This window comes from Meriones unguiculatus, chromosome 1 (assembly GCF_030254825.1).
Source record: "Meriones unguiculatus strain TT.TT164.6M chromosome 1, Bangor_MerUng_6.1, whole genome shotgun sequence".
NCBI classification, from domain to species: Eukaryota; Metazoa; Chordata; class Mammalia; order Rodentia; family Muridae; genus Meriones; species Meriones unguiculatus.
Window position 1 is genome coordinate 22,820,047 of NC_083349.1, and position 23,824 is coordinate 22,843,870.

Below are 23,824 nucleotides of genomic sequence, written 5' to 3' on the forward strand. Positions count from 1 at the left end.
GTCCCTCTCCATTGGCGGCAGGGTGTTGGTCAGGCCAGTCTGCTGAGGAACTTGCCTCCCAGCAGCCTGTAGACTCTCCAGGAGCACCCGGCCCCTCCCTTCTAGCCCTGGAGGTCCTAGTGTCTGGAAACTGGGATTCAGGACCATTCAGCTGCCTGTACTTTGGACAGGCTGGGCTGTACCCACTGGAAACCACACGGACAAGGGGCCCCCAGCTCTGCTGATCCTTGGACCCCATTCCGCAAACAAGGGCCTTGGTGTGTGTGTTTGTGTAGTGTAGAATGGAAGGCTAAGGCAACAAGGAAACTGAGTCAGCTGAGGTGGGCATCCTCAGAAAATAGGTTTCACAGGTCTGATCTGACTTGGTGTGAGAAGGACCCCCACAGAGTGCACGAGGGCACACGGCTCTTCAGGGCAGAGGAACAGACAGGGCCAGAAGGCTGCCACGGTTCCTCACCATGAGAACCAAGCCAGCAGCCGGACTCCCGGTGTGCCTACATCCATGTCACAATGCCCACACTCAGGAGAGGAGCAGCAGCCGCACAGCCTGGTGGGACTGTTAACGGGGAGGCTGATGGTCACACAGCAGCCACAGTGGGGAACTTGGTGGGGAAAGGGGAGCAAGGCCAGCTCACAGGCAGCAGGACCTCTGTCATTCCCTTGTGACTGTCAGCCCTTAGCTTCCTGTTCCCCAAAGAACGGCCTGGCCTTCCGGAGGCATCGTGTGCAAGCATGTGCAGGTACTCTCCCTGCTTTCCTTAGCTGCCTACCGCCTTCGTCTTGGGGATGGGCTCTCACTGAACCTCAAACTTGCCTCTTTGTGAGACTGGCCAGCCCGTGGGGCCTCTGCGATCCACCTGTCTCTGGCCCCAGCGGCGGGTAACAGACATGTGGCCACACGGGCTTTTCCGTGCATCCTCGAGATAGGAACACTTTACTCACTGAGCCTTCTGCCCAGCCTCCTCCTGGGGCTCCTGACTCTGGCCTGGAGCCTGGGAAGGCTTCACGTCTAAACAACTGTAACGGCGGAGGTTGGAGAAGACAGCTCAGACACCCAACACCACTGGGACAATAGGCCCCTGGTGACCTGCACTGCCGGGCTGTGGGAAGAAGCCCGGACGATGTGTGGTGGGCCTCTGGCTCTGCTAGGTCTTGTGGGCAAGTGGGCTGCTGGAACCCATGAGGGAATGAGGCCAGAGCTCCCTGCACGCCTGGTCTGCAGAGGAAGCCAGAGGCCCCCGGCTGCGGGGGGCGGGAATGGAACGACACAGCAGGCAGTTGTGGGATCATAGTTTCTTTATGGGCTCCAGGGGTCACCAGGCTGGGCCAGGTGGCGGGTCACCGGTACAGGTAGTCGGCCTGGAGGTTGGCGGCAATCTCCGCCTCCCACTTGTCGCCGTTGTTGAGGAGCTTCTCCTTGTTGTACAGCAATTCCTCGTGCGTCTCCGTGGAGAACTCAAAGTTGGGGCCCTGCAAGGGCGGGCACAGATGGTCGGTCAGCAGGCAAACCCTTCCCAAGGGCCTCCGTGCTAGCCGCCTCGCCCGGGCTCGCTCACCTCCACGATGGCATCCACAGGGCAGGCCTCCTGGCAGAAACCGCAGTAGATGCACTTGGTCATGTCGATGTCATAGCGCGTAGTCCGGCGGCTTCCATCGGCTCTTGGCTCAGCCTCGATGGTGATGGCCTGAGGGAGTGGCCACAGGGCACTGGCAGACACCTCCGGGCCCCGGGTCTGCCCCTCACAGCTCAATCTGGCCCCTGGGGGGTATGCGTGGATGCCCCACGGCCTCAGGCCTCAGCCCTCCAGAGGGGCCACCACCCACATGGCCCCATTAGCCTCTGCCAGCTTTCTGCTTGGCATTTGCCTGGGTGACCCTCCTGTCCCACAGGAGAAGGCTACTATGATCTGTTTTGCTCCTTGAAAAGCTGTGGCCCTAAGAGCAGGAAGTGCCCAATGACAGTCATGTAAACAACCTTTCTAAGGATCCCCATTTATGGGAGAAAATGAAGACTCAGGGAGGTTGAAGGACTTCCTGAAGACACATAGTAATGAGGTACATAGGCTAAATTTTGAAAGTATATTCTTAACTATTGGTTTCTGGGGGCTGCATGCCAGCCAAGGGTAAGAAGGAACAGCCTGGGAACTACAGGCCAGGAGGACCTTTAAGGAACTTGACATTCCCTAGTGGCATGCTCAGTACCCACAGTGGAGTCTCAGAGCCACATCTGTGTTGTTGTTGTTTTGGTGGTTTTATCTATTTATTTATTGAGACAAGGTTTCTCTGGCTACTCTGTAGACCAAGAACTCACTCTGTAGATCTGCCTGCTTCAGTATCCCTGAGTGCTGGGATTAAAGGTGTGCACTACCATGACCAAGCCAGAGGTACATGCTTTTAATCCTAGCATTCAGGGACAGAGAGTGAGTTCAAGGCCAGCCTGGTCTACAGAGCTAGATCCAGGCCAGCCAAGGCTAAGAAACCAAAGCAACTAACCAACCAACCAACCAACTCTCTGGAAAAACAAACAAAAATTCTCTCCGGGCTACTGCTGCAGTTACAGGGAGGATATGAGAAAGGAGTGAGCTTGTCCTAGTGCACATGACCTGGGAGCCACGCCTGCCACCTCTGGTGCTGCTGGGGCGCCCCCAGGAGCTGCAGCTAGGCACGGCAGGCTAGCTAGTGTCACCGGGTAGGTCTGAAGGCTGCAGCTGCTGGGGCTCCTGCTGGGCACAACAAAGCCACCACTGCATCTTCCTGTTTGCGCCAACAGCCCCAGCTGCAGACACTCACATACTGCCCACCAGCACAATGGAAAGCCAGGCTCTGAGGAGCAGCCACTCCTTGGCTGCATGTCTTCGATGCAGGATGGGCACACAGACAGGACTCTTGATACTACCCCATGGCTGGTGGGCCTAAATGTCACATGATCTACTGGCTCCTAAGCTGGGATATGGGTGCGCGACATGGCCCGCTTGGGATGGAGGCTGCTCCTGGCTTCCCGGCTCAGCACAAGGACATCAAGGACTCACTGTCTCAGTTACAGGGTCAGGGTTGGGTCAGGCAGGAAAAGAACCTTTGTCAGGTGCTGTGGCAGTGCACACTGCTTCTATCTTAGCATTGCAGAGGCAGAAGCATGCAGATATCTGTGAGCTCCAGGCCAGCCTGCTCTCCGCTGGGAGTTCCAAGCCGGCTGCTCCTACAGTGAGACTCCATCTCAAAAGATAAGGGAACTTTCCAGGGGTCGTGTTATCAAGGTAGGGGTCGGATTTAGGGCCCAGCAGTCAGACGGCCAGACTCACCTGTGCAGGACAGATGGCCTCACAGAGCTTGCAGGCGATGCAGCGCTCCTCCCCGGACGGGTAGCGGCGCAATGCATGCTCCCCGCGGAAGCGCGGGCTCAGGGGGCCCTTCTCAAATGGGTAGTTGATGGTGGCAGGCTCCCGGAAGAGGTAGCTCAGGGTCATGCCCAGTCCTGTGAGTAGCACAGAGCTGGCGAGGTACTGCGCCCCTCCCCAGCACACCCACGCCCGCCTCTCCCCACTGGCACCCACCTCGAAAGAGTTCCGTCCAAAACAGAGTCTGAGCTGCGCGGTCAGTCACAGACTTCATGTCCATCTCGAGCTTCGGTACATTCACATACTCTGCGGGAAGTCACGTGGGGAGGTTAAGGAACCCGGCTCCGGAGAGTGAGGCCCGACTCTCGGCCCCAGCGGCAGCAGGTCGGCTCTCAGTGAGGCGCAGGAAGTCGGCCTGCAGCCCTGGGAAGCCAAAGCGGGCCCTGATAAAGGGGCACAGACCTGGCATCTCCTCCCCATCACACGCCTCCCTCCTTCAATGCCACAATGCCTGTGAGGCACACTTGCTCTTGATCACCACCATCATTTTCAGAGTGCGAGTGAAAGCTCACAGAGGTTCCCTGGCAAAGCAATTTCCCCGGCCTCAGGTGTGACCATGAACGGGAATGCTCAAGCCAAAAGATGTCAGCTTGTACTCACTGTAGGTTGCGGCCACTGCACTGCTGTGGAGGCTTTGGCCATTAAGATGCCCTGCAAGGAGAGAGGTGACATTCTACGGCTGGGCTTCAAGGCAGGAAGCTTGGCTCTCCCACCCCAGGAAAGGCCCCCAGTCCTACCTGTGCCCATGGCCTGGGCCAAGGCCCGAGGCAGCATGGATGAGGTCAGACGGTACATCTGGAGCGTGGAGAAGAACGAAAGTAAAGGGTCAAACACTGCCCTCCTCAGGACCCCTATCTCACGCCCTACTCACACACCATCCCATTGAGACCAGTAACCCCAACCCTCAAGCCAACCTCACTCTGCTGACTCACAGCATCTGGACACCCCAAGTTCCTTCTATTTCAGCTCCTAAGCGGCCTACCTAATCCATTTCCCCTCTCACTCAGTGTCAGTTCACACCAAAGCATCCTGACCACCACCACAGTGCACCGATTTAACTCGGAGCCAGGCTTCACGCCAGACGTCACAAGCCCTGGGATCCTGTCATGTGAAGTGACTGCCCCAAAGTTAGCAGGGGTGTTGGTACCAGGACAGGAACCCAGGGTCACCTGCGGTAAAACCTTAGAGGTTTACAGAGTCCTCGGGGTCAAGTCCCTCTCCCCAACCCGGGGATCTTCTGGAACTACCCCCAGCCTGCCGAGTGACCTTGGGCAAGTGATGTCCCCTTGCTTCACTCTTCTAACTTCCGACCTAGGAAGGGGGGTCCCGAAAAGCAGGGATGTGTGCAACCTAGGGGGAGTTGGCCGTGAGCCTGGGGTATCACCAACGCTCCAAAGAGCCCCCTGTGACCTTTGACCTCTAGCGGATCTGCCAATTCTTGACCTGTCACCCCGGGCATTCCTGGAGCCCAACCTACCACTTTCCCTCAGACCTTCCCCTTGACCTCTGACCCTATGAACGCAGAAGGCAGCCGGCGAGGCAGCGCATGCGCCTGAGGGTGCGAGCGTCTCGGCCCGCAGCTCGCAGAAGGACGAACGCAGAGGCCGCGGGTCCCGAGCCGACCCGGTGGACCCCAGGACTTCACGAGGTCAGCCGTGACACCCCGCTCGACCCAGTCGTCGCGCCACCCAAGTCCTATCTTCGCCGCCTTGCCCTGGACACCCACCTTGAAGCGCACCGGCTCCTTCCCAGGCGCTGGTGCGGGTCAGCCGGAAGGCGGAGCCTAACTCCGGGATGCTGCCATTGGCAGGATGCTCACGCCTCTTTCCGCGGTGCCCTTTTCTTCTGTGATCTGATTGGTGTGTGGGTGTGTTAGGGGGCGGGACAAAACAGTATTTTCCTCTGATTGGCTGATGGGAGCAGGGGCGTGAAGTTTTGCAGGGAGCTGCCATCTTGTGTCGAGAGGTTAATCCCGAAGACTTCCGGGCTGCTGAAGGCGGGACTTCCTGGGCGCGGTTTAGGACGCCGGTACAGCCTTGGGGGGCGGGGCGGGCCTGTGAGTTTTGTTTTGTTTTTTTGAGCACTGTAAAGATAGCAGCAGCTGTCTGCTTTGATCGCACGGCTTCATCTGGGCCTCGTAACAGCCGCGGGTAGCAGGACTTTTGTCAGATCAGCTTCCTGGGACTAGGAGCCATGCGGCCGTCTGCATGCCTTGTCTGGAGTGGTCATGAAAGGCTTCCTTAGAAGATGGTGTCCTAGCTGACCGTGAGGAGTCTGACAGGCCAGGAAGGACATGTTGACTTAGTCAAATACCGGGTCTGGCACGGAGAATGGATGTGAAAATTTTAGGTTTTAGCAGTTGAACGGCTGGCTGAAAGCACCGTCTCGTGGGGCATGGGGCTCAGACAGGTGGAATGTTTCACCCCTGAGTAGACTCTTGAGAAGTCCCCAGGGGACATGATGGAGATTCCATGTGCAGGGCTGAGAGGAGTAGGTAGGGGAGGGATCTTTGACTTACCGTGGAGGCAGAACCTCCACTCCAAAAAGGACAGGATGCTTACAGTTTGGGGTCAGCCCTCAGAGTTTAATACTCCCTGCGACCACAGGCTGTTAATTTATCTCCACTGTGCAGATAGAAAACCGAAGCTCAGAGGACTCAGACATGGGGGTCAGGGAATGTGGCCTGTACCAACCATCACTGCTTCCCCGAGGCACTAGCTGCAAGAAGGTGGGTACTTCGGATGTGACATTTTCTCCCAGATTCCAAGGCTAGCACTGGAAGGGACGGACAGGTCACTGCACCCCTTCCCACATTCCTGCCCTCAGCCTGTCCCATTCAGAACAGTCAAAGGTCCAAAAAGGGAAGCCCCAGAAGGAAGGGAGCTTCACAGACAAGGGCTAAGCAAACTGCTCTGTGGCCTGGGCCCTGGCAGGCTTCTTCCCTAGCAGCTGTGTTCCAGGGAGGGCTCCTGTGGCCGGCAGCCCCGCTCAGAGTAGTGTACAGCTGCAGCTTCTTTCCTCCATGGCCACCAGCAGCACCCTGAGGTTGCGCCTGGAGTAGGGTGGGTAGCGGAAGTCATTGATTTTCTCCATCCCTGGGCTGCGCAGCAGACAGGCGCGCTGGTTGGAGAAGGTGTCAAAGGAGAACTTGCCGTGGTATCTACCCATGCCGCTGGAGCCTGTGGACAGAGTGGAAATTGGGGCCTAGGTCTTTGAAGAGCTCCGACAGGTGGGCTTTCTGACCCTCTGTTTCCCCAGCTGCTGAGTGGCCTTAATCACAAGACATCATGGCTGGAAGGGTGAGCACCGAGCCTGCCCTGTACCAGTTGACCAGGTGCCGTGCAGGACAGGCAAACTGAGGCCAAGGGCGGGATTTCTGGAGCCAGGCTACCTAAAGTTGAATCCCAGCCCTGTCCTGCCTGAATCGGTATGCCATTTTGGGCAAGTGACTGTCTCAGGCTTCCCCTCTGTGAGAGTGACACCCTCCTCCTACGTTTATGGCAGACATCTTCAAACCTGTGTAGGTCCTGCTGTCTAGGAAGGGATAAGAACTCAACCCAGAAGGTCCAGGGTACATGGCCTGGATGGTTGGTAGGGAAGAAGCTGGCTCGTTGAAATGAGTGAAGCCAGAGGAACGCGGTATCAGCCAGATAGAGTGTGGGCAGGGAAAGGGGGCCAGGCCTCAGGCTTGGGGACAACTCAGCCTTGGAGATGGGGACAACTCAGCCTTGGACATGGTGACATGTCAGGGCCGGGCTCAGCTGTCTCAACGGACTAAGAGGGAGGGACGGGACTTCTGCACAAGACTAGGACTGGCCAGATGATTCCGTCACCCATGAGCAGGTGGAAGGACCAGGGCACTTTCAGTGAGGAAGTAGGACTGAAGGAGAGGGTCACATGCGTGTGGGTCTTGCTAGGACACAGCGGTGAGGTTTGCAGGTGCATGGGGACAGGGCATCTCCACATCCCAGGCCTCCTGGAAGCAGAGATACCCAGAGCTGGGCTTGCAGGGACCTGGGGAGGCTGACAGAGCATCATTTGGCACTAGCACAGAATTGAAGGCACCAGGACTGTGTGGGCATGGGTGGGCACAGACTGCAGGAAAGTTGAGGAGCTTAGTGGCCGGGGGAACCTCGTGTGTTTTCACAAAAGCCAATAAAATTCTCTCTCTCTCTGTGGCTTCTCACCCACGTGTTCAAGGGCAAGCACACCTGGAAGTTCCCACCACAGACTGTGGGGAGGTGGGAGGGAGGCTGGCTAGAGGGGACATGGCGGGTGGAGAGGGCTTCCTCGCCTGCCCAGAGTGGGCTGCATGTTCGGCATTAGGGTAGCAGATGGGATGCGACCTGAATCAGCCCAGCAGAAATCTGCTGCCACCTACCCACTCCTCCGAAAGGAAGGCTGGACAGCGTCATGTGCATGAAGCCATCGTTCCCGCAGAAGCCACCGCTGCTGGTCCGGGCCAGCACCTGTTTGACCACCTGGGAGAGAAAGGGAACCTTCTAAAGCACACACCTGGATGTGCCTTGTGTCAGTGAGTGCCTGAGGTCCAAGGTGGGCCTAATGGGACAGACTCACAGACATATTCTGTCTGCCTGTATGTGTCCCTGGCAGGGTGTTGGGACACAAGCCCAAGGAGAGATCATGAGATCTGGCATCACCTAGGGACAGGCATAGTGAGGTGCCACGTGGTCAGGGTTTCCCGGGGGGGAGGAGGTGGTGGCTGCTGAGTCTTGTTTTAAGTGAGACAATTATTCAAGAGAGAAGGGAAGGGCTTTGTGGGGCCAGTTTGGGCTGCTAAGGTCAGATTGGAGCTTAGCAGCTTGAACTTAGCTTTGCCTGACTTCCTGAAGGGTTTTCCTCCTGTGTGCAGGTCCCTGAAAAGCTGAAGAGGAAGGAGATGGGTTTCCCTACTTAATTTAATGCTGTTCAGTTTGGCCTTCTGGTGACAGCTCTGAGTTGGGCCTTGTGTGGTGAAGTGGATCCCAGCAGGGTGCACACTGCCTCAGCCCAAGGCTGCCGGTAACAACAGTGACACCAGAGGATGAGCAGGCTGGAAGATAGCCTGACCTCTGACTAGTGCTGGGCTCAGGACACTTTGAGGGACAGTTGGCCCTCAGTGCCCAAAAGGCTGTGTTGTTTTCCCACAGAGGATGGCTGAGTTCATAGGTGAGTCTGAGACGGTCCCTCACTCACGAGAGGAAGTGGTCACAGAGCTGGGACAGACTGGTGGCTTGTGTATTCACACAGAGAGATGGGTATGGTGGTGTGTGCCTATAATCACACCTGTGCAGGGAGGAGGGCCAGAAGTTCAAGGTAATCCTCAGCTACATAGTGAGTGGGAGGCTAGCCTCAGCTTTTTGAGACCTGTCTCAAAAAAAGGGCTGATGAAGCCAGGTGTGGTGGCAGAACTTGGGAGACAGAGGCAGGTGGGTGATCCCTGTGGGTTCCAGGACAGCCAGGGCTACACAGAGAGACCCTGTCTTAAGAAGGAAAGAAAAAAAAGGCTGAGGACATAGGTGGCTCAGTGAGTGAAGGCACGTGCTGCCTGACAACCTGACTTGATCCCCGAAACACACGTGGTAGGAGAGCGCTGACTCCCTCAGATTGTCCTCTGACACCACACAAATGCCATGACATGCTCACCTGAAGACGCGCGCGCGCACGCGCGCACACGCACACACACACACTAAGTAAATGTACAAAAAGAATACTGTTTTAAAAGCGGGGACCAGTGACATGTTTCGGTGGGTGAAGGCCACCAAGCCCGATGACCTGAGATTGATGCCCAGGAGCCACAGGGTAGAAGGAGAGAACCAGCTCCTGCAAGCTGTCTTCCGACCTCTATGTGAACACAAAAGTATACACAGTGTAATGAAAAGTGTTAAGCCAAGACCGTGCACAGCGCGCATGGATACACCATTCAGGTGTCGCGGCTCATGGGAAGATCTTGCGGGGGAAACTTGTCGGAGTCTGCGCTTTCACCACAGTCTTGGAGACCATCCAGGTCATCAGGCTTTGTGACATCTCTACTGGCTGGGCTATCTCACCTAGCCCCTCATTTGGTAGGTTTGTTGTTGTTTGTCTCTAATCTTTGAAGAATTATTTATTTTATGTCTATATTTTGCCTGCATGTATGTGTTATGTGTACCACATATGTGCTTGGTGCCGGAGGCAGTCAGAGGAGGTCATCAGATGCCCTGGAATTGGAGTTATGGATGGTTGTGAACCACCAGGTGGGTGCTGGGAACCAAACCTGGGTCCTCTGCAAGAGCAACTAGTGCTTTTTTTTTTTTTTTAAATCACCGCACCATCTCTCCAGCCCAGTTTGGTAGGTTTTAGCTAGTGTGCAAAAAGCCTTAGGTTTGATTCCCCAGGATCAAATGTCATCGGGTGTCATGGCACACATAATCCTGACACTTGGGAGGTGGAGTCAGGAGGATCAGATTCAAGTCCCCCTGGACTGTATAGTTTAAGGCTAGCCTAGGCTATATGAGACCTCATCTCAAAATATTGTTTGGCCAGGCACGATGGCACCCAAGAAAGTTTGGCTTATGGGAGGGAGGGCAGGGACAAAGCCAGGAGGCCACCATCCCTAAAGTTCTGTAATTACCCAGAGGGGCTATGCTCTCTGTTGCCACCCCTCCCACAGGCCAATTCCAGCACTCGATCCCACCTGGCTTCTTTTAGAGAAGGCATACAGTGCAAGAGGCTTCTCCCGCCGGTTGATGAACTCAACGGCCTCATCCAGGCTCCTCACAGTCACCAGGGGCAGGATGGGCCCGAAGATCTCCTCCTGCATCACAGGCTCTGTCTCCTGCACATCCACTAACACTGTGGGGGCTGCAATACGGGGGGTAACTCAGCCTCTCCACAGGCAGGACATGGCCTCCAAGAAGGACAGAGCCTGCACCCCACACAGGGAAGCCCAGGGTCTGACTTCCTAGGACCGCAGGCTTGGGGTCTGGAGTCTCAGAACAACAGAAGCTAGAACAGAAACTCTGAACCTCTAGAGTCGGGTCACAGCTCAGTGGATCCTGAGTTTGAGGAGCCACAGTGATGGGGTGCTGTGGCACTGTGCTCAGGCCAGGCTCCGGAGGTAGGGAAAGGATTCAGACATAGGCTGAGACCTGCTGTCCAGCGTGGGCGCCTCCATCTTGGAAGGGTCTCAACCCAGGTTAGAGGGAGACTCACCAATGTACAGATCGCTCTCATCGCTCTGGCCACCGATGGCCACGCGGCCACAGCCCAGCAGTCCCTGGAGACGCTTGAAGTGTTTCTGGTTGATGATTCTGCCCAGGTTGGGGGAGGTCTGCGGGTTGTCTCCGTAGAAACGCGTGATGGCATTCTTCAGGGCAGGCAGCAGCCTCTCCTGCATCTCCTGGCTGCACAGGATGTAGTCGGGGGCCACACAGGTCTGGCCAGCATTGAAGTAGCGGAACCAGGCCACACGGTTGGCCACGATCTGGGGGTCGCAGCTGTCATCCACGTAGCAGGGGTTCTTACCCCCCAGCTCCAGGGTGACGGGAGTCAGGTGTTTGGCTGCGGCGGCCATGACGATCTTGCCTACCTGAGGGTTCCCTGGGCACATGGAAAGGGCTTATATGCCTCTCGTTAGTCAACTGGCCAGGTGGATGGCCTCACCTGGCTGGGTCCCTGAACAGGGGCTCCAAAGGAGGAGTTTATTCTGCACTCCCAGCAGGGACTCTGGCTCCCTTCCTGCCCCTGCCCCTGTCTGCTTCTGCCTCAGGCTCACCTTGCAGCTTACTCTTCCACCCAGCATAGGACTAACCACCTCTCTATCTTCAGAAACCTTCCATTTCCATGTCTTCTGCCTTGTCCTCTAAGGCCAGAGCCAGCTCAGCCTGACTGATGCTCAGGCCCTGCCCCTGATGTCCTGGTCTACAGGCTCCTCTCCGAATCATCCTCCCTCATCTGCTCATCCTCCAGGCTGCTGCAGCCCTTTCCTGACACACATAATTCTTCCATTCCTTGTTTACTCTGCTCTCCTCAAACCCTGCAGAGGCACGTTAGGGACGGGGACACTTGCCTGTGATCAAAGTGCTCAGGAAACTGAGATAGAAGATTCAAGTTCAGTCCCAGTCTGGGCTACCGTGTGAGATCCTATCTCAAACAGTGGCCGAGGCAGCAAGGGTGGAGAAGGCTCTAATCCCCGTGCTCAGAGGCAAGGGTATTGGGAGTACAAGGTCACTGTCAGCTGTGAAGTGAGTTTGAGGCCAGCCTGGGTTATGTGACACCTTGTTTGGAAAAAAAAAAAAAAACCAAACAAGAGCAACAGGCCCTCTCAAGGCTGAGAGTTCAGCTCGATGGAGCACATTTGCCCAGCATTTAGGAAGTTTTGAGTTTGATTCCCAGTACCTCAAACACAGATAAAAGACTCCTGGACATACAGCCTCTGACAAACAGTCTGTGTACTCAGCAGAGATCCCCTGACTGAGGGAGGAGAGGTTGAGTGAACACTACAGACTGTATGCTGGATAAAGGACTTTCTTTTCTGGCATATCTGTGACTCAGATTTGCAGATGAGCAAGGCTGAATTAGTCATGGGACCTTGTAGCAAGATCATAGTCGGGTTTTCTTGGAACCTGGCTTAGTAACTGGCCTTGGGCTTTGCCTTGCCTCTGCACCTGGCCCTGGGGACCCGAACCTAAGGGCCACCAGGGCTGAGAGTGTACAGGTGACACCTCCTGCCTTGCCTACTTATGAGACTGTACCAAGGACTTTTCCCCACAAGAAAGACCAATCTGCCTTTGCTCCAGCAGCATTCCCTGTCCCCAGCTGGGCTTTTCCTAGGCTTGAAGGAGAGTCTAGAGTAAGTTCCGAAGCCCACCTCTCCCCTGCCCTAACCACATGCAGGTCACAGGCTACCCAGCTTGGGCTTAGGCCCCAGAAACACTACCCACTACCTCCTTCACCTTTTATGTCTTCCAGAAACTTCATCCTGGTCCCTGGAAACAGACACCTGGGACCGGGGACATGATAGTACAATGGCAGGTGACCTCTGGGAGCTAGCCTCACCAAGAGCTTGGGGGCAAATCCTATCCTGGCCAGCTGGGCAGCCCTGGGTTGGGCACCGATGCACTTCAGCAGCCTGAGCCAGCCTGTCAAGGCCGAAGGGAAGTCATGGGGTCTGCTGTCAGGGCCTGGTGCACTAGAAGGTTGGCATGCGCAGACTTTTGACTTGTGAGGTTGGGGGGGGGCTGGTGGACGTGGACCTGGGATTCTGCCCCTCTCTCTGAGGCGCTCAAGGCTGGAACCCTACCCCCCAAACCTTACCTGTGAAGAAGATGTAGTCAAACCTGTGTTCCAGCAGCTTGGCGCTTTCCTGGGGCCCACCCAGCACCACAGCAAAGCAGCTCTGCGGGGGCAGACAAAGGTCCTCAGACCCAGCTTCTGAGTGCAGATGTGGCCCACCCTGCCTGGGGCCCACCCACTTGCTTCACCCAGGCATGGACAGGCCCACTGAGAGCTTCCCCGGACAGGGGAATGTCTGAACACTGCAGACCTAGAGCAAGAGTGAAGCTAGGGCCAACTATGGGACCTCAGGGAACAGACTGCCCTGGCTAAATCCTAGGAGGGAAACTGAGGGTGAGAGAAAGTGACGTAGCCAAGGCTGTGCAACCCAGACGAGGTACTCTATGCAAGTACAGAAACTCATTCCTTTAATTCGGCACTCAGGAAGCTGAGTCAGGAGGATCACTATGAGTTTTGAAGCCCTGTCCAAAACAATATGGAGTGAGAACTCAGTAGGAAAAGTGCTTGCTGTGCAAGCATGAGGACCTGAGTTTGTGCCTGAGGACCCACTGAAAAGCCAGGTGTGATGGCAGGCACTTGTGACTCCAACACTGGGGGCAGAGAAAGATCCTAGAGGCTCACTGGTCAGCCAGGCTAGCCAAGCTCTCCAACCTCAGGAGCCAGTGAGAGACCTTGTCTCAAAAAACAGAGTGAACATCTCCAGAGGACCACCAGAAGAACACCTGTGGCCTCCACTTGCACATACATGTGTGTGCACACACACACACAAACAAGCTCATACACTCTCATATACACCTGCACACTAAAGGCTCCTCTGAGGTTGGGTCATGTCCCCTCGCCCAGCCCTAAGCCTCGACATACCTGGTCCAGATAGCGGGGCAGGACCTCAGCCAGGATCTTCTCAATGGCCTTGCTGGTCTCTGAGGGCTTGAGTACCACACAATTGCCTGCAGCCAGCACAGAGGGAATGCTAGGAGAAGGTAGCCACGCAAGGGATGTGCCGGCAACACCCGCCTTCACGTGAGGACTCAGACAGAAATCATACATAGGCCCTGGCCAGGGGCCACCTGGGAGCAGGGCCAGTGCCCCTGTCTTTCCTTTCTGGGTTCCTAGGTAGCCCTGAGCTCTCCGGTGAGCAGGACTGTGGGAAGGTGGAGGTCTCCTCCTTACCTGCAGCAATAGCCCCCACCAGTGGCACGAGTGTCAGGTTCAAGGGGTAATTCCAGGGCACAATGATGAGCACCAGGCCGAAGGGCTCCTTCCGGATGAAGGCTGAGTCCAGCTGTGTGGCCTGGGCCAGGGTGGGCAATGAGACTCTGTGGAGCCACGCTGTGGGAACAAGCGGTTCCCGAAGTCCACCTGCTCCCAGCTTACCAGGTTCTTGGACACTTTCTCGTCCTTCATCCAAGAACACAGGTTCCTGAGAGCTAGGTCCACCTCAGCCTGGCTGATGGCAATCTCAGACACCTCCGACTCAAAGACTGACTACAGAAAGGAACGAGGGTCAGGGCTGAGTCCTGGGGAACCCCAGAGAGTGTGGAAAGGGTATAGCTTCCTTCCCAAAGGTCCTCACTCTCTCTGTTTTTTTCAGACAGGGTTTCTCTGCGTAGCCTTGGTTATCCTAGACACTTTTTCTAGACCACGCTGGCCTTGAACTCAGAGATCTGCCTGCCTCTGCCTCCTGAGTGCCGGGATTACAGGTGTGCTCCACTGCACCCATCTGGTCCTGCATTTCTTCATCCTTTCATTCACTCATTCATTTGCCCACTCTTGAGAGCCCTGGGCTCCTGGAGGCAGATACAATGGGAAGAACAGGTGCAGAGGCCCTGTGGCTGGCAGGGCTTGCTCTGCTTCTGAGTAGCACGAAGTACAGAGAGTGGGGCGCCAGACACAACTCTCCCACCTTAGTTCCCACAGCCCAGCGGGACACTGCCAAGGGCTCTGGTGGCAGATGAAGGCCTGGAGAATGCCAGGCAAGACCATACAAGGGGCTATTCCATGCCTAAGCCAGGGCATTCTGTGTTTCCCAGCAGCTGGGCCTAGTGCGAGAAGGCTCTGCCTCAGACCCTGCTTTTCCTGGCTGCATGTCTCTCGGCAAGAAACTGCCTTCTCTGAGCCCCTCTCTGGGGCTAAGTGGCTGTGACTGTCCAACAGGAGCAGTGCTAGGGGTGAGGCGAGAGTATGGCCACAGCTGCCTGCCTTCCTGCCGAGGGCAGAGGCAGTGAGCCATCTGACTGGATGAGAGGGAGGCACCAGGTTGAATTTTCTGGGCTGCTGCATCCTTTGTAAGGTCCGGGTTTCTGGAGTCGGATGAGAAAGCAGAAGTGGAACCTGAGCTGAAGGGGGAAAGGTCGGGTCTCCTGGGTGCTGGGCGGGGCAGGTGAGAAGCTGCAGCAGTCAGTCCCAGCAGAGCCATCAGACTGGGTGTGTGGGGAGGTGTCTCTAGGGTAACAGGAGGGGATAAAAGGAAGAGGAACTCACTTTGGACAGCCATCCCAGGACTGGGGTACCCCGTATGGCTGCTGTTGGAACTGGGAGAGAACCCCAGAGCCTTTACGTCCAGAATGCCAAATGAGACCCAAGTCCTCCAGGGCAAGGTCCACTTCCTCAGGCCTTCTCTTCCATATCTCTCTGTCTCTCTCATTCCCTCCAGCCACTCTGGCTTCTGCAGCTCTTCAATCACAGACTCACAAGCTCTCCCGCCCCAGGCCCTTCGCACATGCTGCTGGTCCACTTCCTGGTATCCATGCAGCTCTTTCCTCCTCCTTCCTGTTTCTGCTCTGAGCCCCCCCCACACCCTTCTTAGAAAAACCTTCTTTGACACCCACATAAAAACCGGCATCGTGGTCTGGCCCCTGACTCGACACTGGAATGTCTGCAGCCTCACCTGCTGGTAAGCATGTAGCAGCCACAGCGTGGATCTGCTGCCATATTGTCACCAGCCCTTGTAGACACAGCTTTGTTCTGTGTGCCCAGAGACTGGCCTGTACCGGCATCAGGCACATACCAAGTTTCCCATAAACAGCCGGAGAGTAGATGGAGGACAGATGGGGGTTGGGGCAACAGTCAGCTGTGGCTCAGGGAAGGAGCTGGGGTCCCCCGGCTTTCAACTCCTCTTCCCAGAGGATGTGGCTGAGCTGTGACCCTTGTTCCGGCTGCACTGCCCTTGCTGACCCGGGGACACCCCCCACCCCGCCCCACCCCACTGTCCCTGCTCCATGCCACCTTGTGGAGGTCCTGAGCCAGCGCCTCCTGCAGCTGCTGTTTGTTGTCCCGCAGGAAGTGGCCCAGGCCCCGCAGCTGTGCAGCCCGGAACTCAGCCGGCCGAGTCTGCCCCGAGTTGAAGGCCTCCCGCAGCTGCCGCAGCTTGTCTTCAAATGAGTCCATCCTGCAGGGCAGTGCAGTGTGAATCAGGGCTGGGGCTGCAAGGGGGCCAGAATTTATGACACTCTTTAGCCCCTGCCCACTCCCAGTGGCCCCCAGGGTCTTCCCAGGGTCTGTCTCCCTTGAATAACTCCATCGGTGACAAGAGTGGCCTTTGGGCAGACACAAGAGGCATGTCTCCTTCTGCCAGGTGGATTTATAGGGGGCTACAGGCCAGGGACAGGCTGGAGACAGCTGTCCCCCAGCCTTCAAGGCTGAGCATTAGGGCCAGGGCTCTGCTTCTTCTTCAGTGAAGATTAGCTCTGACCCAAGGCCCCTTCTGCTCTAGTGCTCTCCCAGGGACTACCCTCCACTCTACCTGGCCTGGGTGGAGTGGACAGGAATGGGGTACAGTGAGGGATACCACCACAGCCACCACAGCTCAGGGACGCTGCACAAGAGGAGCCAAGCTGGCTGGGAGCGGCTCAGAGACCTTGGGTGACCTTGGGCAGAGTAATTTCTAGACCTTTGTGACAACTCTTGCATCTCCTTGGCACAAAGGGAAGAATGGCCCTGGCTTCCCAGAGTCCCTCCTGCCCCCTCAGCCATGATGCCAGCTGGAACACAAGAGAAGGTGACAGCTGGAGACAAGAGCCAGTAGGGCTGATGGAGAGCCACCAGCCAGGACTAGCAGACAGGGCAGGGGCCTGCTATTCCCCTGGGCTCATGCTGTTTATAAGAGGCTCATCTGAGGCGCCCTGTGACGCATTCACTCCTTGGCCTGGTATCAAGGACCCCATTGGGAACCATTTCCTCATTCCCTCCCTGGCTTCAGCTCTCAGTGTAACTGAAGCCTCTTCCCGGAAGCCCGCTCCGCCGCTCCTCTGTCTACTCACAATGGCCCCTCTGGTCTGCTTGGCCCTGTACGGAGCGCCAGCAAAGAATGGATGCCTAGTTACCTCCCCTTTTGGTGACACCAGGAGGCCAGCTCCACCTTGCCTATCTTAACTCTTCTTGGGGCTCAGTGCCCCAAACTTCCCAGTGTTGCTGGAGGCATGGGGACCTTTTGTTTTTGTTGTTTGTGTTATTTAATTTTTGTTTGCATGTGCGTCTGTGTAATGTGTGTGAGTGTGTGTGTGTGTGAGAGAGAGAGAGAGAGAGAGAGTTCCCATGTCCGTGCACATGCAGGCTGGCGCTGGTGTCTTCCTCAATTAGTCTCCACCTTATTGAGTCAGTGTGTCTCAGCGGAACCCAGAGTTCAGAGACCAGTGGGGCTGGAGAAGTGACTCCCTAGTTAAGAGCTCCTGCTGCTCTTCCGGAGGGCCCCAGTTCAATTCCTGACACCCACATCAGGCAGCTTACACTACCTGCAACTCTAGCTCCCAGGGATCTGACACCTCTGGCCTCTGTATTCACCTGCACTCACACACACACACACACACACACACACACACACACACACACACACTAAAAGTAAAAAAAGTCTTAAAGGGAAACTAGTGTAGCCAGACAGCGCGCTCTGCTGTCTCCACCTTCCGGCTACGGAGTTCCAGGTAGCTGTCCCACCACCCCCCCCTCCACCCCCACCCCACCCCGGCACTTGTGTGTGTCCTAATGCTTGTGTGGCAAGGGCTCTAAGTGCTGAGTCATCACCCCAGTCAAGGGTGTTTTGTTTAGTTTGAATGTGAGAAAAACAGCTCTAAAACTCTCTGTGCGGCGGAGATGGCCTTGAACTTGGGTCCTCCTGCTTAGATCTCGTAAGTACTGGGTTTATGGGCACACGGCACACGGCCTGGCTTAGCTGACAGGTTTTGTGAAGACGGACCCTTGCTGTCTGCTGTTGGGCCCAGCCTGGGACCCAGTTGTGCTACTGTCAGGCAGCTCCCTGGAGGCCTTTGGGACTGGTGTGTGGAGAGCAGTCATCTGGAACCAGAAGCAACCCCAGCGGCCGTGCCGAGGGGCCAGCGCTGACCTTCCAGGCCTCCTGTTCCAACAAGGCAAGCTGAGATGGCCGGGTACAGTACCACCCTCTGCCCCCAGAGTGGTACCAGTGTGTCTCTGGACTCTGTCTCTACCAGTTGTGAGACGCTGGGCAGAGCCGCTCTGTCCTGCCTCAGTTTCTGCTGGAAGATCTAAGAACAGACTACTATATAGACCATTTGTCACTGTTCCCAGAGAGACAGGGAGGCCAGCGGCCATGAGTCACCAGCAGGACCGGGGAGGTGTCTACAGTTCCAGCTCCCACTGTTTGAGCAAGAGGACCAGACTTCAGGTTTCCAGACCCAAGTAAACGCCACTGGGCATGTGAGCTCCTAGAATTCTAACCCCAGAAAGCAGAGACAGGACTCCCTGCAGCAGGCTGGCTAAGGAGGCTGCTCATATTGGCAAGCCTGGGTTTGCCTGAGAGAGCCTGTCCCAAAGAGAATAAAAGTGGGAAGATATGGAGAAAGGTTTCCAACATCAACCTCAGGCCTCCACACACACACATGCAAACAATGTGCAACCCCACACAGTGAACCCACACACGTGTGCAAACACGCACAGCACACAAACCCACGAGGAAAGAAAACAAAAAACAAAAAAGCCAGCACCACCAACAGTCACTCCCTCCCCAGTGCCCTGCTCACTGGAGTCTCTTCAGAGCCCACAAAAATGTAAAGCATGCTACCAAACCCTGTGGGCAGGGAGCTGGGGGCGGGGGTCTGTGCAGAACATTCTAGAAGTGCTCCTAGCAACGCTGGGGCCAATTCACCATGGCAGCGGGACACACACCTCTCCTGCAGGACTGCCCACCTGGCCCACGATGCCCTCTGGGGCTTGGTCGCTGTGGACTGAAACCTGAGGGGGTGCCTTCCAGGGGCTAAGGAGCCAGGCTGGACCCGAGTGCGAAGAGGAGCCAAGGCTATCTGCCATCTGGGATCAGGAGGCTTAGACTAAGACCTCACAGAGGAACTGGGAAGCCACCGTGGACGCACGCTTGGGGATTTCTGTGCAACTCCACTGGGCTGCGCGCACACCCCCCCCCCTCCCCACAGTCATCCTATCCTGCGTCTGTCTGCCCTGACTCCTTTAAACACTGCAACAGCAAGGGGCTGTTCTTCATCTCACTGAAGGAAACCAAGACCAGGGGACAGAACAGTAGCCAGCCTGAGGACACAGCTTCCTCCCTGCAGAGGCACAGAAGGCTGCCCGCTCCTGGTGCATGAGAACAGGGCAGCCTGAGGGAGGGGAGAGGAACTTGTGAGCTGCAGATTCAGGAGCAGAAGGGCACTGAGGGAAGAGGGAGCCTCGGAGTACGAGAAGCTAACCCGCTGGGGGCTCTCCCTCAGTTCTGTCATCCCTACCAATCTGCACTGCACCTTTCTGCCCAAGCCCTCAGCTCAGCTGCTGAGACCCAGGGCTGGGCTCCCCCTGAGGATGGGGTGGGAGTTTCCCTGAGGTCCAAATAGGACTGTGGGCCTGGGGATCCCTCTAAAAGCAGTCATCAGTCTGACATGGTGGGTCACGCCTGTAATCCCGGCAGCAGAGAGGCAGAGGCGAGAAGATTGCTGTGAGTTCTAGCAAAGTCCGTATGAACCAAAGCTACATGAAACCCTAGTTAAAAAAAAAAAATTATGGGCTGGCAAGATGGCATAGAGGGTAAAGGAGCCCTCTATGCAAGCCTCACAGCCCGAGCTTGCTCTCTAGAACCCACATAAAGGTGGAAGGAGAGACCAACTCACAAAGTCGACCTCTGACCTCCACCTGTGTGCCATGTCATGTACCACCCCGCATCATAAACAAATGTTCTTTGCTTGCTTGCTTGATTGATTGTTTTTTGAGACAGGTGTTTCTCTGTGTAGCCTTGGCTTTCTCGGAACTCACTCTGTAGACCAGGCTGGCCTCCAACACAGAGATCTGCCTCCAGGTGCTGGAATTAAAGGTGGACACCACCACCGCCCAGCTATAAACAAATGTTTCATCAAAACTTACACAGAATAAAAAGAACCACTACATAGGGGCTGGCTCTGGAGCTCAGTTGGGAGGGTGCTTGTCCAGTTTGCATGAAGGACTGAATTTGAATCTTTGGGAAGTGGAGGCAGAAAGGCCAAAGAGCTCAGGGTCATCCTTCGCTACACAGTGAGCTTGAGACAGCCTGGGCTACACAAGACTGTCCCAACAAACAAACAGGTGCTGGCTATGGAAGCCTGGGGGCCAGCACGGGCACCAGCTGTGGATACCCAGGGCTGCAGGGTGAGCCTGAAAACTGGAGAAAATGGGGAAGAAGTGAGCACACAGGCCTGTCCGCCAATGCCCAGGGGATCGGCTGCATGCAAGGGCCCTGCCCTGTGCTCTCGGAAGGGTCCAGCTGATGGATTTTCCCTCCACTTAGCCATGCTCTCCTCCTACCCCACTGGGTTCCTATGCCCAATCCCTCATCCTTCCTGCCTCACTTTCTTTATCTCTACCACAGGCCGCCATGGTCAAGGGCTCAGTGACCTGGGTACAAGTCCCAGCGGCTCATTTGCTGTCTAGGGGTCCTTGGGCAGGTCTCTTGGGCTCTTTGGCTCCTTTTTTTTTAATTGGTAAAATGGGTCAGTTCTCCATGGCACCTATAGGAGAAACTCAAAGGCAGAGGTTTAGAAAGGCTTGGTCCAGACACAGCTCCCCACCCCCACCCCCTGGGAAGCACTTAGCCATGATGGCTGCAGTGAGTGTTAGTGCCAGGGGGACTGGGAGAGAACTCCAGGATGAAGACTCGAGGCAACCTTAATCCATTGTGGGGCCAGGCCATGGCAGGGCATCAACCTCAGATGCAGGAGGGCTGGGATCTGGGTGACAGCGAGCTCAGGCATGGTCTCAGGACATGGAGACTTCCACCAGGACTGCCAGAGGTGGGGGTAGGTCAGGCTTAAACACCCCATGCCCTGAAAATGGAGGTGCTCCTGCTCTAATCTCCCGTGGGTGGCCTATGTGTGGCCTTGGCCCTGGGTTTCAGGAGGTTTCCAGAGCTGGGGGCAGCAGCTTCTTTCATCCATGGGTCCCCAGGGAGCTGAGACAAGACACTCCTAGGCCTGGAGACTGAGCTGCCTGCCCCGCCCAGAGATAAGCTGTCCAGAATATGAAGTCCTTGGAAACCACAAGTCCCTCCTCTGGCACGGCGGCCTCTCTTTCACCGGGCTCTGACAAAGTCTATTGCTAAGGAGAATTCTCTCTTATGATCCTTGGACTGTCCCTGGCTAGCCGGGCTAGCCTGATACTTAGTGCCTTGGAGAGGGCTAGTGCCTGAATGGATCTTCAGGGGTCAGGGGTCATGGTCTCTCTTGTGGAAGCCTCGTTCCTCATCCCCCCTCACAGGATGTCGAGTCTCCCAGGAGACGGGCTGGGGAGCCCAGTGCAGACTCAGGCCAGCTGGGCCTGGCACTCCGAGCTTCTCCACCCCCAACCCCCTTCAGTCTCTTCCTTCCCTTTTCTCCTCAAGCTGCAGGCAGATGGGGCAGGGAAGACAGAGGCTGCCTGTGTGTGGAGCTGCCAGTTTCCAGACGAGATAGGGAGCCCGGCACCCCAGAGTAGCTGGGACAAATCGGTAACAGCTCCACTCCCATCTCCCCGGGATACGGTACCTGAGGCCTCACCAAGTTGCCCTTCTTCCTGGCTGTCCGGCTCTGCCCGACACCCTGCCTTTATGCAAGGTCCAACAGCGCCTGCCCCTGGGGCGTGGCTGCCCTGGCCTAGTGCCTGACCTTGGCTTCAGGCCAGGTGGAAGCTGTTAGCTACGATTTTACCACTTCTATCTCGTAGAGGCCTAGAGATACTCTCTCAGACCGCAGACCGGGAGGCAGGGCCCAGAGACGGATGGCACTGGCTCAGTTCAGAGTCACACAGCAGTTCTGAGCATTGATGGGTAATGGGGGGGGGGAGGCTGAGGTGGGAGTGTTTGCAGCCCTAGGAGGTGGGACCCAGAGGCCTGCAAGATCAAGAAAGGCTGTGCACCGCCCCCCAGTCTCGCCTTCTCTGAGCCTCAGTTTCCCCGTCTGTTAAAAGAGGTCGGGACCAGGGTCCAGAAATGCGGTCTCAGGACTAGGCCCTCTGCCAGCTGTGTCCCAGGCCTCTGCCTGCCTATGACCTTCAATCTACCTCCAGATGCAGCCTGATCACAGACTTGTCACCCCCAAACCTCACATATGACAATGAGAAAACGCGACCCTGAGAGAGAACGGGACTTGGCCACACAGCATGTGCATGGGGCAGGACTACAACTACAGCCCTCTCCCCAAAGACATCCCCTCCGCCTGCCACCCCCAGGACAGCCATCATGACACCACGTGCTGCTGAGGTGGCCCCTGGGGTCCCGCTCCTCTGCAGGTGCAGAGCCGTGCCTGGCTCCGCTCCAGGGACACCTGTGGGAGCCAGCACAGAGGGGGATGATCCTTGAGCAGCTGCCGGGGGCCGACAGGCCGGTGATTGGATTACACGTGTGTGTGCATGAGAAAGACATCCTTCTCATGGCTGCCCTGGACCGCACTGTATCTTTCCCCTCGGGTGCCCTGGGCCAGCCTGGGGCCTCTGCGCCGACCTTGCACCTGGGAGACGCTGCTCCTCACCGCCTCACCCAGCTCCCCAGCCTACCTGGGAGGGGGCAAGAGAGGCCTTCGGGCCCACGCCCGGCCGACAGACCTGCAGGGTGCCGATGGCTGGGGTAGGTGCTGGGCTGAGGGGCCACTGAGGGCCTTGTCTTCTGCGTGGGATGGAGCCCCCAGCCGCCGCTCGTCACGTGGATCGGCATGTGACAGCTCGGCTGTGCTGGTGTCTGGAACGGAGCCAGACAGACGCACAGGCAGAGCGGCTGTCAGGTAGGGCTGAGCTGGGGCTGGGCTTGTAGCGTTCAGCCGGAAACTAGGCCCAGAGAGGGTCAGCCACTGGTCTGAGGCCACACAGCAAATAAGGGGCTCGTCTGGGAGCGCTCCTAGCCAGCAGGAGGCGTGTTAGAGGATTCCGAGAGCCTCGTTTCTAGTCAGTGGGCTGCCCAGGATGTCCCCAAGTGTTCAGGGGTTATATTTGTCTCAACTCAGGACCAGCCTGAGATGAGGCCCACCGGAAGTCCACATTTCTAGGGAAAGGTATTCCTCATCTAGAGGCCTCGGACTTAGCTGAATCATTGCCAGCATGGGACAGCCTAGAGTCACATGAGAGAAAAGCCTCAACTGAAGAAACGCCCACTCACTCACCTGCGGCCACGTCTGTGGAGGACTGCCTTGACTGTTAATTGGTATGGGAGGGCCAGCCCGTTGTGGGAGGCACCATTCCCTGGGCTGGTGGTCCTAGGCGACATAAAGCCAGCCGAGCACGAGCCTGTGGATCAGTCAGCCAGGAAGCAGCATCCCCGTCATTCCTGCCGTGCTCCTCTGTACTCTTGAGCCCCTTGGTCAGGGGAGATGCCACGTGTAACCCTGCCCTCAGGTTCCTGTCCTGATCCTGCCTTGACTTCCCTCAGTGATGGGCTGGACCCGGAGTTACAAGCGGAATAGATCCTTTCCTCCTCTTGGCTGTTTGATCACAGCAGAAGAGAAACAAGAACACTCCCCCAGGATGGGAGTCTGGAACACTGTGCCCCATGGTCCTTTCGCCTCCTTGTTCCTTGAGGCTCTTGGGAATGGGGCCTGGAATTCATGGCCTTGCCAACGGGAGCCCAGAGGAGGTGGTGTCATGACCAGAGCGGAGCCTTCCAAAGCTGGAGACCAGCTCAGAAGCCCCCACTGTTTTAACGGAAGGTTTCCTGGGGGACAGGGACAGACGGCTTGGGCCTGAGT

At 56.6% G+C, this 23,824-nt stretch overlaps 2 protein-coding genes across 8 annotated transcripts; both read right to left on the bottom strand.

Moving 5' to 3' along the window:
* Positions 1-1,278: 1,278 nt before the first annotated feature.
* Ndufs8 (NADH:ubiquinone oxidoreductase core subunit S8) lies at positions 1,279-5,254 on the bottom strand. 3 transcript variants are annotated; one of them, XM_021634442.2, is made up of 7 exons: positions 5,122-5,254; positions 4,133-4,190; positions 3,996-4,046; positions 3,552-3,641; positions 3,300-3,472; positions 1,557-1,685; positions 1,279-1,470 (listed from the first exon to the last, which is right to left on the bottom strand). In XM_021634442.2, exons 2-7 carry the CDS (start codon positions 4,188-4,190, stop codon positions 1,339-1,341), a joined length of 633 nt encoding a protein of 210 aa, XP_021490117.1. In that variant the 5' UTR covers positions 5,122-5,254; the 3' UTR covers positions 1,279-1,338. The 3 variants fall into 3 exon arrangements, with proteins under 3 accessions (XP_021490117.1, XP_021490126.1, XP_060239509.1); XM_021634451.2 differs by lacking the exon at positions 5,122-5,254 and adding an exon at positions 4,873-5,094; XM_060383526.1 differs by lacking the exon at positions 5,122-5,254 and adding an exon at positions 4,746-4,770.
* Positions 5,255-5,958: 704 nt separating this feature from the next.
* Positions 5,959-23,824, bottom strand: Aldh3b1 (aldehyde dehydrogenase 3 family member B1). Of its 5 annotated transcripts, none has more exons than XM_060383499.1 (10): positions 23,243-23,824; positions 15,897-16,059; positions 14,046-14,156; positions 13,842-13,962; positions 13,533-13,618; positions 12,693-12,774; positions 10,590-10,976; positions 10,072-10,238; positions 7,777-7,876; positions 5,959-6,574 (listed from the first exon to the last, which is right to left on the bottom strand). In XM_060383499.1, exons 1-10 carry the CDS (start codon positions 23,344-23,346, stop codon positions 6,384-6,386), a joined length of 1,512 nt encoding a protein of 503 aa, XP_060239482.1. In that variant the 5' UTR covers positions 23,347-23,824; the 3' UTR covers positions 5,959-6,383. The 5 variants fall into 5 exon arrangements, with proteins under 5 accessions (XP_060239482.1, XP_060239500.1, XP_021490160.1 ...); XM_060383517.1 differs by lacking the exon at positions 23,243-23,824 and adding an exon at positions 22,644-22,788; XM_021634485.2 differs by lacking the exon at positions 23,243-23,824 and adding an exon at positions 21,638-21,755.